The 12,313-nt window shown below is 45.1% G+C and overlaps 1 protein-coding gene across 7 annotated transcripts in view; it reads right to left on the bottom strand.

Moving 5' to 3' along the window:
* Tenm4 (teneurin transmembrane protein 4) overlaps positions 1 to 12,313 on the bottom strand; it is a 768,485-nt gene that overhangs the window by 81,274 nt on the left and 674,898 nt on the right. For all 7 annotated transcript variants that reach the window (XM_076846576.2, XM_077108835.1, XM_076846577.2 and 4 more), the window contains one exon: positions 1,811 to 2,027. In XM_076846576.2, coding sequence (XP_076702691.1) covers positions 1,811 to 2,027 — 217 coding nt within the window. The remainder of the gene's footprint in view (positions 1 to 1,810; positions 2,028 to 12,313) is intronic.

Here is a 12,313-nt window from a genome sequence, read left to right as displayed (position 1 = left end):
CTTCTGCTTTTGCTACTCATCCGCAGTGTGATTTTCTGGCCAAGATAAATGAATGGTTTCTCTTCACTCTTTCTGCCCCTGGATCCACCACTTGATTGGCCCTGTGAATGTGAAAGGTCACCCCCTCCTCAGGTCCTCCATATGCGTGGGCCAGGTGGAAGGGTGTGCGCTGTAATGCACCTTTAAAGGTGTGACATGTGTGTTGGCCCCCCCTTGCTAGGCTCAAAGGACTCTCCTGCTCACTTTTCCCAAATGCCATGCTCCTTGCAAGGACGAGTTGGGGTAGTGGAAAGGGGTAGGCTCTTGGGGCTGACAGACCTACTAGCCTGCATCCTGGCTCCATCATGTACAGGAGTGAGGCCTTCTCCTTGGTGTCTCCAGTTACCTGGGAAGATAGGAGCCACCTCACAGGGGGCTCTCATGGCTCCTTCTTCAGTCTCTGCCACCCCAGCTCTTACACGTGCTCCTGGAGCAAGCATTCATTCATGTGCTCTTACATTCAACCAGTGCCTGTTGTTGATGGTTTCCCAAAGCAAGAACTTTAGGTCCTAACCTCTGCAAGAGCTCCAGAATTATTTAAAATGACAGATATTTCTTCTTGTGTCCTACTGTCCCTCTTTGTCCTTCCCCTGCTTAAAGTGGAGGTTGTCACTCACTCCCACCCTGCTCCTGCTCTCAGGTCCTTGTCCTGGTGGAGAGATCATCATCTATCTAGGCCTCCAGGAGGAGGCCCCTCTCTTCGGCACCCCTCACACCCAAGCAGTGACCAAGCTCTGCTGATGTCCCCGTCCCCACCCTTGTCAATTTCCATTGTCCCCCAAGAACAGTGACACTCTGGCACAGAAATCATGAACATAGAAGCACACAGTCTAATTGCTAAATTAACTGTGCTGACTTGCAGAGAAAGCTCTGCATCTATGAGGCTTCCCTACATTGGAAGACTTTCAAAAGAATTTATTATAAATTTCCCCTCTTGGATACTTCATCCTGGTTCACTGTCCTGACCTGGGGAGCAGAGGATGTTTTTTGCTGCTCCTGTTTACTGTCATGCCTCAGGGTCTTAGCATGAGCTCTTTCTTCTCCCTGGAACCCCCTCTGTCCCTTTCCTTGTTAATTATATCACAACTTTAAGACTTGGATCTTAAGTCTTGGTCTTCCGCCTACCTCAATGTACCTCCTCCTCTCTGCATCAGAGTACCCTAGGCACATATTTTTGGCCAAGTATACTGTAATATTTTTTAATATTTTTAATCCCTCAGTGGACTGTGAGTGACCAATAGGCAGAGACTGTTCTACTCATCTCTGTGATCCCAGCATGCAACCTGGCACAGAATAGATCTCAGTAAGAAACTGTCCAACAGATGACACAACTGGAAACGGAAAGAACACGTGGGCATGTGGCCCTGGGGCAGAGCAGATGCACCCCTCCCTCAGCCTAGCAAAGTTTTCTGGAAGCTAGCTCGGAGGGTGAGCAGTGTCAAAACCTTTCAGCTCATCTGGAGACCACAGGATCAGGAAGAGCTGACTGCAAAGTGGGTATTGATCCAAGCTTCCCCTTGGACCTTTGATTTTTCACTCTTTCCATCTATCACCCAGCAGGAGCAACACAACTTTGCTCATAAAAATTCTGAATGCCTTGGATAGCAGTTTTATTAATGTGGATACTGAGGTTGCTGTTCTGCCTCCTCTGACATTCCATCAGGAACCTTTGAGGCCCACCCTTCTGGCCTCCTCCCACCCAAAAGTAGCCCTGGAGGTGATTTGGTTCTCCCTCAGAGAGTTTCCACTGGAGCTGGGCCCATGGACTCACCCTCCATCAAAGGGGTTCTCCCCGGGGATGACGTGTGTGCTGTCCCTGCCCACGAGGAACTTGATGCGGTCATAGAAGGAGTGTAGGTTCTGCTGGGACACAGGGGCCTGTGTCTCCTGGATGATGTCCAGAGGGTCGGGGGAGCCCAGGCACAGCGGGTTGACATGACAGAGGGGCTGGAGGCAGCAGTCAGGGTCCATGCAGTCCACCAAGCCATCTGCAGGGTGACAGAGCATGTGGTTTATAGTGCTGTGTTCAGTTAGCCCTGTTTGCCTATAATGCCTGCATCCATTTCTTCCCTATATTTTACTCACTAACTTTAAGTGCTGATATAAGCCAAAGCCTTTACTGGGCACTAAGGAGATCCAGGTACTTCAAGTCTGGCCCCAGCCCACCAATCTAACAGGAGAGACAGACAGGTAAGTGTACTGTCTTTTCTTTTTTTATTCTTCTAAAGAGACAGCAGGAACAGTATTATGAAGGTCCAGAGGTGAGAAAATACACGAACACCTGAGTTGCCCAAGACACGGCCCCCGGGTTGGCCGGAGCAGACTGGGCTGGGCCTGGTAGGCCAGGTTAGGGAGTGTGCACTTCATCCTCAGGACAACGGGGGACACCTAACGGGTTAAAATGGGAGGTTAAAGCGGGATGTGCACTGTTGAAGCAGAAGGGAAGTTGGAGTTCCAGGAGGAGGAGCGGCGCTGAGGCTGCATAGGTGAAAAATGACAGCCTAGGCCAGCGCAGTGACAGGGGTGGCTGGAGAAGTGGATGGGTTTGAGGAGAAACTCCAGGACCTGGGGACTGCCTGGCTCTGGGTGAGGATGCGGCAGTGATGATGAAGGTGTGTGGCATCTCTCCCAGCTGCCAGGTGACCACATGGCCTGAGGCCTAGTCCTCTGCCTGTGGAGGCCCAACTCCCCCTCCTGTGAGTTGCCATTTGCAGGGATTCTCTTTACCGTAGGATGGCTTCTTCAGGACTGCACTATAGCAGTACCATCTTCCCAAAGTGCAAAGGAAGAAATTCTACCCGATCACAGATTTTTGACCTCATTACCCCAAAGTACTTTTACAGACACCCAATAGAATGACTTCAAATGAGACATGATCCCAGAGAACAGTGCTCAAAGTAGGGGACAGCAAGAGTCTAGGGTGATGGTCTGGGTTTTGCAGGCAGAGTGTGATGATGTGTATTCCTGCCTGGGTTCAAATTCTGGCTTCACTGCTTATTAGCTGTTTGACTTGGGATAACCGTTCCCACCACCCTGGTCACAGATCTCTTCTGGTCATCTGTTCCACCCTTAGCACTTAGTAGGCATACTTAAAAAACATGACTGTTAAATAAATAAATGAAAACTGAATGAATTCATTCACAAAGGAAGAATGGGCTGAGAATAAATGCTAGTCTATAAAAGCCAGAAAACCATATCTTTAGTCAATTCCATTAAGCAACGTGAAAGGATCATGAGACACTGAGACTGAGGTTCAAGTCCTACTGTTGTCCCTAAGATTGATCCTGGACAAGTTCCTGTACTTAATCTCCCTGAACCCCTGTCTCCTCATTAATAATGTGGGAGTATTGCTCAGATATCCACCTCCCTTCTGTCTCCATGGAGTTCATTGTATAAAGGCTACTGCATATACCTTCACTAGACTGAGGCCCCGTCCTCCTCACCAGCTGTGTGGCTGCAGGCAAACTACTTAGCTGTCCTGAAGCCCAGTTTTTTTTCTTTTTTTCATTAAATAAATTAGGGACAAAAATTCCTTGCCTTTCTCTCCCATTTCTGCATGGTGTCTTAGAGCTTGTCACCTCTTTCATGGCAGCACAGTAAAAGAGCACATGGATTCCAGAACCAGATGGTCTGGGATTCTAAAATCTGGGTTCTAAAACTTACCACTGTGTGTCCTTGGGCAAGTCACTTAAACCCTCTGGTCTTGGTTTCTTATATCTCTTAGTGGGGGTAATAGGAGTAAATGTCATATAGGTATTTGTTACTTATTTAAATGTGTAGTACTAGTCCACAAATAGTACCTGATACATAGTAGGTGCTTCATAAAGGTATCTTCCCTTCCTGATCCTGAACCTAGAACATGGCTCATCAGATGAAAGGCCATCCCTTCAGTCTCACAGGGCAGATTTAGTCTGGGACATGGGGGAAGGTCTCCCTTGCCCCAGCACTGTTCTGGGCCTTAACTTGTTGCTTCTGTCCCCACCCCAGATGCAACTGCCTGGCAAAGCACTGTCCTCTCCTGTAGTCGGCAGACTCCATCACACATTCTTGGGCTGCCCCTGTCAGGCATTGCTTAAACACATAATTATAGCCCAAGCAGAGGGTTATTTGCATTCTGCTATTGATGTTAGCATGACAGATTCAGCTGCTGCATCCATAACTCTGCAGAAATGCTCCATTATTCAATCCCAGCGAGCAGGGATGTTGACCATTAAATCAGCCAGCACAATTGAAGGGCCGTGAAAAGTCATGGCTAATTTGAAATTTTATTAGCTCTTGCCTGCTCTTGTTTACCACCAAGGCAGTCCCTGGAAACCAGTCTTTTACCTCTTTATAAACACTGCTTTGTGGCACTTGGGCAGAGCCACCTTCTGCTGAGGAGGAACGTCTGCTCTTGAGCCCTGGGAAAGGTTGGCCAGGAGTGTGGTGGTGTTTACTAATATCAATGTTAAATTGATGATAAAGATAAATCACTGCATGCATCAAGTGCCACGCATTGTTCTTGCTAATATTTTATAAGGAATTTGTCATTGAATTCTCCCATCCTATAAGGTAGCCACGGTTGTCACCCTCATTTTAGAGAAAAGAAACCAGAGGCTCAAAGTGGTAAAGTAACTTGGAGAAGATCATACAGATAGTTGGTGAAGGAGCTGACTCAGGATTTGAACTCAGTTCTTTCTGAGGTGTGGCATTTTCTTTGAGTCCCCCAGAGAGACTTAGATGTTAGGAGAACATGGTTTTATGAATGTTACTGAAACACTATTCTTCAGCATCCTGGGGAAATTCCATTCCAGAATGACTCTCCCCAGAACTATAATTTGACTATTCTCTCTGTCTTCTTCCCCAGACAATGAGCTCCCAGAGGTCCATTGCTGTGTGGTTCATTTCAATATCTCAGGGCCCAGAACTAAACCAGAACAAAGACTGTCCTCCACAAAGATCTGAAAAATGGATAGAGGACTTATCTAGTCCAGGGCTGCTTCTCTGATCTAGGATCAGAGTCACAGGGCACCAGAGCTTAAGGGATCCTTTCACTGTGTCTTCAGTGGTATAGTGCACTGTGCTTAAGAGAGCCCTCTCTCAGGCAAACTGCCGGGATTGGGTCCTGATTCCCATGGAAGCTGTGTGACCTTGTATAAGCTGCTTAACTTCTTTAAACGTCATGCGCTTATAAAGAGAGACAGAGGAAGATGGTTAATTCCTTAAACTTACAATCTGCCCCTGTAGTCAGGTGTGAAGCACAAAACTTCTCTTGGGTATCTTGTGACAATGAGACAAAGATTTTCCAGGGAACTGTTAGGCTGGCAATCTGTCTCTGAGCATATGACCCAAATACAAGCATGTTCCATGCAGTGAGTGAGATGCCGAACCACAAGCCCTTTAATGAGGACTTTTTTGTGTGAGTTCTGGCAGTTCTGCTTTAAGCTCTTCAAATAGTCTTCTTTCCCTTTCTCTCTAGTCTTTTCTTCAGGAATATTGTTAAATGCTTAAAGGACTTTCAATCTTTCATGTCTCTCAATCTCTCTTTCAATTTCCATCCTTTTATCTGTGTCCACTTCTGATTTATTTCCTCAGATCTGTATTCTACTTCACTTATCTTTCCTTTATTTGTGTCTGGTCTGCTGTTTAATTTGTCCTTTGGATCATTAATTTAAATTACCCATTCTTAAAAATTTCCAGATAGTCTCTTTGGAACTTTTCTTTTTTCTTTGGAACTTTTCAAAACCTGCCTGTTTCATTCTTGATAGCATCCTCTTCCATCCTTATGTTTTTTAAAAATATTTTTTAGTTATAGATGGATGCAATATCTTTATTTCACTTATTCATTTTTATGTGATGCTGAGGATGGAACCCAGTGCCTCACATGTGCGAGGCAAGCGCTCTGCCACTGAGCCACAACCCCAGCCCCAGATCCTTATGGTTTTAAATATCATTTTATCTCTTTAGTCATTCGAAACTTATTATGTTATAGCCTCTTTCAGATTGTTACGTTCTTGGGAGTGGCAAGCTTTTTGTATTCTGCAGTTGTTGACTGCGGCTGGGGCCACTCATGTCCTGTGTGTTCTATGATTCTGCTTGTGATCCCCAGAGCAGCTTGCCTTTTATACAGAGGATCTCATGTGGTTAAATGAACCCTCCAGAGTGATTTCTGATTATTTCTGTTTGCCACCTCAGAGGTACCATTAGTCTGGTTCATTTCAATATTTCAGGGCCCAGAACTAAACCAGAACAAAGACTTTGTTTCCCCTTTATTTTATTTATTTATATGTGGTGCTGAGAATTGAACCCAGTGCCTCACACATGCTAGGCAAGCGCTCTATCACTGAGCTACAACTGTAACCCAGGGGACCACATTTTGGGTAGAATGCTTAACAAAGCATTCTAGCGCCATTCTGGTAGGTAAGGACTTCAAGAGCTTTGTGGTGTAGGCTCTATTGCTTATAGCAGACTCTCCCTGCCCCCTGTCCTCTAGAACCAGGGCAGAGCATGCCTAAGTGTCACTGCTCTGGTCGAGTGGGTAGTGTTTAGTCCCAGCCAGTGGGGCTCAGTTGCAATGGTCTTCCGTGAGTGTGCCCTGCCTCCTGGCTCTACGATCCCATCACACCTTGTATGCCTGCTGCTCTGACTTTCAATTATTGCTTCTGGGACCCAGGGTTCCCTGGTTTCCCCTTTGTTTTTTTGCTGAGTTCTTAAAAACAAGTTGCTGTGTCTTATAGTCAGTGGGTCTTGGTGATAATCTCATTGGACATTGTGCTAGAAATAAAAGTCCCAGCAAAAGCACTGAGCTTTGGTTCTATCATCAAACCTATCATCAAACTTAGTTTGCAGAGATGCTGTGGGGATTAGGTGAGGTCAGGCATGTGAAGCACTTGATAAGGAACATATGGTAAGTAGCACATAAGTAAGGATTTGGCAAGTTACAGATATCAGCAGCTCCTGGCCAGTTGCTTCCTTGACTTGGTATCCTGGTAACAGCGCTGCCATTTGGCCTTGGCCCTCCATATGCACACATCCAGGGCAGCCTTTTTGGATACAGTTTGGCCTTAGAGAATGGAATTGGATGAACACAGCCATAACAACACACATATAAATTAGGGCAGTGGAGATCTTGGGGGAATTATAGATCGTGGTTCTCTGAAATGGACGTGTCACACGAATGGTGCTCTTATGAGAGACACCATTGTTCACTGAACGTTTTGCAGGTTAGATTACTGCCAGGTCAGGGATTCTGCCTGATTACACTGTGCTGTCCTAATCATACATATAACAAATAATTTCTGAATAGTAAATGTGGGAAAAACTTCCACCAATAGAGACAGTCATATTTAAACAAGGTACATATTTTTAAAGTGAATAGGCACGCCCCCTGCCCAAATAATTTTCAAAGGTTGCATTTTACAAAACCAGTTTCTGTAGAAAACCCTCTTAATGTTATTGTAGCATATGGAATCCTGAAACGATGCATGTGTGCTCTCTGGTAAGGGAAGTCTTCCACAATTTAATTTTCTTAGGCATAAATGACAAAGTTTAGAAGATTCATATTAAAAGGAAAAGGTTTGCTTTGGGGAGAGAAAAATAAATTCTGGGGAAAACTAGAAACACATCAATACATAGTTTTGGGGAATTTCTAGTTTGGCTGGTTTGGAAACACATTTTCCAGGTACCTCATACCTCAATTCTATATTACACATAAGTTGGTTGACTTACAAATTGTCGATGTTTCATATGTTTGCTATTTTCATTAAGAGACTCTCATTTATCACAGCAGGAAAAAATCAGGAAAATAGGGAGGATTTTCCTCTATTTCCTTCTAATTTTAAGTAAATCTCTCCTAAATCCTAAGCCTCAACTTTTGGGAAAGAATATTTTCCCCTCAGAAATTTCTTTTTCCTTTGACGTCCCCACCCCAGCTAGGTTGCTCTATTGATTGTGTGTATTGCCACCCAAGAATCCTCTTCAGATGCCTGAACTACAATATGCTCACCTAATACCCAGGTGACATACCCTGCCAGCCTCTCAGGATGACTGAGAGGTTCCTGGGTTGTAGAGAGTAAAGGAGTTAGTCAGTGAGGAAAGTTTTAGTGTCCTTCTCCTGCTGCAGCCATTACCCAGAGCTCTGCACATAGGCATTGGGGCACAGAGATGAATCAAGTCCTCTGCTGCTGCTTGGCCCTTCTCCACATACATAGTTGCAGTCCTGCCTGGAAGTAGCTTCCCCTATATGATCTTGACAGCTGCCAGCAAGGAGTGGGACCTCTGTGACTTGTCTCTAGCTCTCAGGTCAGTGTCCTCCTTGGTCAGGAGAAAGGTGGACATGTTAGCCTCCAGGCTGTTGGGCTCTCTGACAGTCACCTCCTGACCTTCATATGTCCTCAGCACACCTTCCCTCAGGGCTGACTTGCTGTGATTTTCCCAGAAAGTGTGCAGGAGATTTCTACTAAATGTGGTGGCTTGACTAACTTTCCCATCTTTACAAACAAGGACCTGGAGGCTCGGGATACGTGATTTTACCTGATATTGTACTGCTAGAGAAATGGTGGAGCTGGGAATTTGCTCTCACCCAATTGTTAGGCAAGCTCCACAGTCTACAACTCTTTATAGCAATACTTCGGCTATTCTTGTTCCCCCCAGCCCTGTCCCCATTCCTTGCGGGCAGGAACTGACTTGTTTACTTTTGAATTTTAAATGCATAGCACAAAACCTTGAAGTATGCATCATATCTGTTAAATATGAACAAATGCATAAATGACTGAGTAAGGATTCCAAATCAAGCAGCTCAATCAGTTTGGCAGGGCCCAGGGCCAGACCGTGTAATGGAATCCATTCCCTGCAGGAAGTGCTCATCTCTTTCCTTGGAAAGGAGCAAGGAGGACAAGCCTGGTATGTTTATTTGGCACCATTCTGTGGCTGGTGGGCCCTGTGTTAGGCACCTGACATGTAGAAATAAAGGAGTGTCACCGCCAAAGAATTTAGTGCCATAGGTTAGTCAGCCAAGAGAGAACTGGGAAAGAAGGAAGCTCAGAGTTCTGGAAGCCTCAAGTGGGGAACCCAACTCAGGATAGGGATGGGACATTTCCTGGAAGAGAGGATGCTTAAATGTAAACCAGGAGGATGGATAAGTGCTTAGTAAACCTGTACTGTAGTTGTTTGATTCATCAAATTGCTGGTCACATGAACGGGTTATAACAAGCCTATCAGTCTTTCTGCAGGCTTACCCATTCCCCTGGCTGGACAGCCCATCAGCCAACCTCAACCCACCATTGTCTGCCGTCTGAACACAGAGCTGTTTTACTATAGGCCACAAGCAGCATCTGGGAGGCCCTGGGGAGAGAGGGTGGAATGTGCCTCTCCTTTCTATACACATCTGGGAGAAGTTTTTGTCATTCTCTGTAATAAATTCTGTGCCTTCTTTCAAAAAGCTTACAAAATCTTTATCTGCTCTTTGGAACACAAGATTTTTAAAGGTCAATTTCTCTCTTGTCTCTTATCATGAGAAGCGTGGTTTAGAGATAGTCTGAAGGGTGACCAAATTCTATGGCTTTTTGTGAACTCTCCATTCCTGCAATGGGAGATGGGGAGGAGAAGGGAGGACTGAAAGCTTTCTTCTGTTTTCCTGAAATTTCTCATTCTAGGTTGCTCTATCAATTGTGTGTATTGCCACCCATGATTGTTTTTCATGGGGCCAAGAGCATCTAAGAGATTATCATACCTTGAAGCTGCTTAAAGATCCTTTATCAAAAGAGGTCTGGCTGTTTAAATTCCAGTGGAGTTTTTATTCTGGTATGCTCTTTTTAAACACAGTTTCCATCCATTCCTTGCTCTCCACTGATCCACTATGTGACTTTGAGCAAATCATTGCAGCTTACTGAGATTCAGTAACCCTACATGTAAATGTCTGCCTGCAAGTTTATTGTGAGATTCTTTCAATGATGGCTATTATTTTCCTTTATGTACATTTGGATTTTTTTTTCAGTCTAGCAATGAGCATGTAACAGTTTAGAATATAGATTTTAGCAAAGAAAATGTAAAAAGTCAAAATCCTCTATTATATGGAGACTTTTAGTGAAAAAAAGTAGAATATTATGAAGAGCATAATTCCAATTTTAAAAGTACTTATTTAGATACAAATATGTATTCTGTAATAACTATCACGTTTCTCTGTTTGCAAGTGGAAAGGAACAGGAGGGAGAACTGATATTCACAGGTGATGGTGGAAGTCTTAGAGAAGTTGAGTAATCCTCCCAAGGTCACACAGTCAACAAACAGGGGGGCCAGGAATCGAATGCAGAAAATCTCAGTACAGATCCTGCATTTTAAATCTCTGTGCTATGTTGCCTCTAAGTCACCTTAGACACATAACCTATAATCCTGATCGCAAACTTGTAGGTAGGGATTATTATCCCCATAGTCACTTAGCATAGGAGGGCCACTCTTTGACCATCTCTGAAATGGGCATAAGAGCATCTTTGTGAGAGGGTCAGTGTGCATCTAATGAGAAGATGCTTTTGACAGCACTTCAACAAGGGCTTCACAAATAGGGTGCCATGAGAACAGGGCACACTGTCTTTGGCAAGTGGGGCACAGGGAGGGATTCACATTGAGGGGGTGAGTCAGGGGCACTGTGCCTGCTCCGCTGGCCCCTCTTACCACTTAGTTCCCCCAGGGTGAAATCTGGCCATTTGCTGGATGTATGGGCAGCTCCAATAAAAAATCAGGAGACTGGCACTTACTAAGTCACATCCAGGATCTGTTTTCCATTTTTAAATCCAGACAATGACCATACATGAAGACAAAAACAAACCAATAAAGCTGCTCCCAACTCAGCCACATTGAATAACATTTTTTTTTTGTCTCACAGTTTAAAAAACCTTCAACAGTATTCTCAATGAACCTTGAAATTCAAGTTTAATTTGAAAAAGGGTTGCTTTAAACCTACCAAGATGGGAAAGAAGAGAAAATGGGAGTTATCTGACAAATGAGGGGCCGCAGTGGTTTTTGATGGAGCCACACGTCTGAGGTCTGGCATAGTGAAAAGCTCTGCTCAGATGGCAGCATATTTTGCCACTGGCTACCCACATGACCTGGGCAACACACGAGGAAGCCTCTTTTCCTCATGATAAGGAAATAGAAAGGGGATAATCATACCACATCCATCATAGTGTGGCTCAGTGGATGAACAATTGCTTGGCACACTGTAAAAGGACACCTGAGTGACTGTACTGTGCCACAGCCCACTTAGTCTAAGGAGCGCTCACTGCATTTCTAGGAGGAGAGGGCACTAGGAGAAGGTGGGGTGCTCCAGGCTCACCAGGCCATGTGCCATGACTCGCATTTGGGGTTTGAGTCTGGTCTAGTCTGTGTTAATGACTTTCCGTGTGACTGTGAAGTATATGATGTCACCTCCCCTTTCTGGGCTCCAGTTTCCCTGTCTGTAACATGCAGGGGAGAAGGAGGAGGAGCTGAAGTTGATTTCTCAGATGTCCCTTCTGGCCCTGTTACTCAACATTAAACTCTGCTAATTCCTTCTTCGGGCCCTTGAGTCATTTCAACCATGAACAACCACTCAGCAAGACTCTAACACTATTTCCTTCCACTCTAAATTATGTATCTGGGATTACGCTGCATTCACTGTCATGGCTGAAATAAAAGCACTTATTTCATTCTGACTCCATTAGATTTAGTCATTTGAATGACAATTTCTTCCAAATGACTGTGAGCTTCCTGAAGGAGAAAGACTGGGCCATGTTCACTGGTCCTCATATCCCCTCAGGAAAGAGCACAGGGCCTTGTTGACAGCAGGGGCCCAAAACGTGTGGTGCTCAACTGCACTGAAAAGAGCCCGATGCTATATGTGGCCCACGCTCACGTTCCCCATGTAGGGCACTCTGTTTTCCCTTCCCAAACTGTCTCTGTAGGCAAGGCCAGTGAGGATGAGTTTTGCCTGTCTCTGGTCCTATATCTATTTCATATGTGCCCCCTGAGAAGCAGGGCCCCCCTGCACCTTCCTCTGGTCTTCCCCAATGGATGGAGAGATCACTGAATCAAGAGGATCTCAAAGTGAGATGTTTCCTCATTTCACAGTTGAGAACACAAGGCCAAAAATTCTTGATAATCCATCCTACCCAGATGGTTGTATTTCTAATCACAACAACTCATGGAAGTTCTTCCTGGCTGGACTGGAAGCCCCTTGGGACAGGGACCATGTTACTATTTCCAGGAGGGCACCCAGACACCTGATAACATCAGGTGAATAAGTGGCTGCTCTTTCAACACA

The sequence above is a fragment of the Callospermophilus lateralis genome, chromosome 2 (genome assembly GCF_048772815.1).
Source record: "Callospermophilus lateralis isolate mCalLat2 chromosome 2, mCalLat2.hap1, whole genome shotgun sequence".
In the NCBI taxonomy this organism is placed as follows: domain Eukaryota; kingdom Metazoa; phylum Chordata; class Mammalia; order Rodentia; family Sciuridae; genus Callospermophilus; species Callospermophilus lateralis.
Note: the sequence above shows the minus strand (reverse complement) of the source record. Positions and strands in the feature narration are given on the sequence as shown.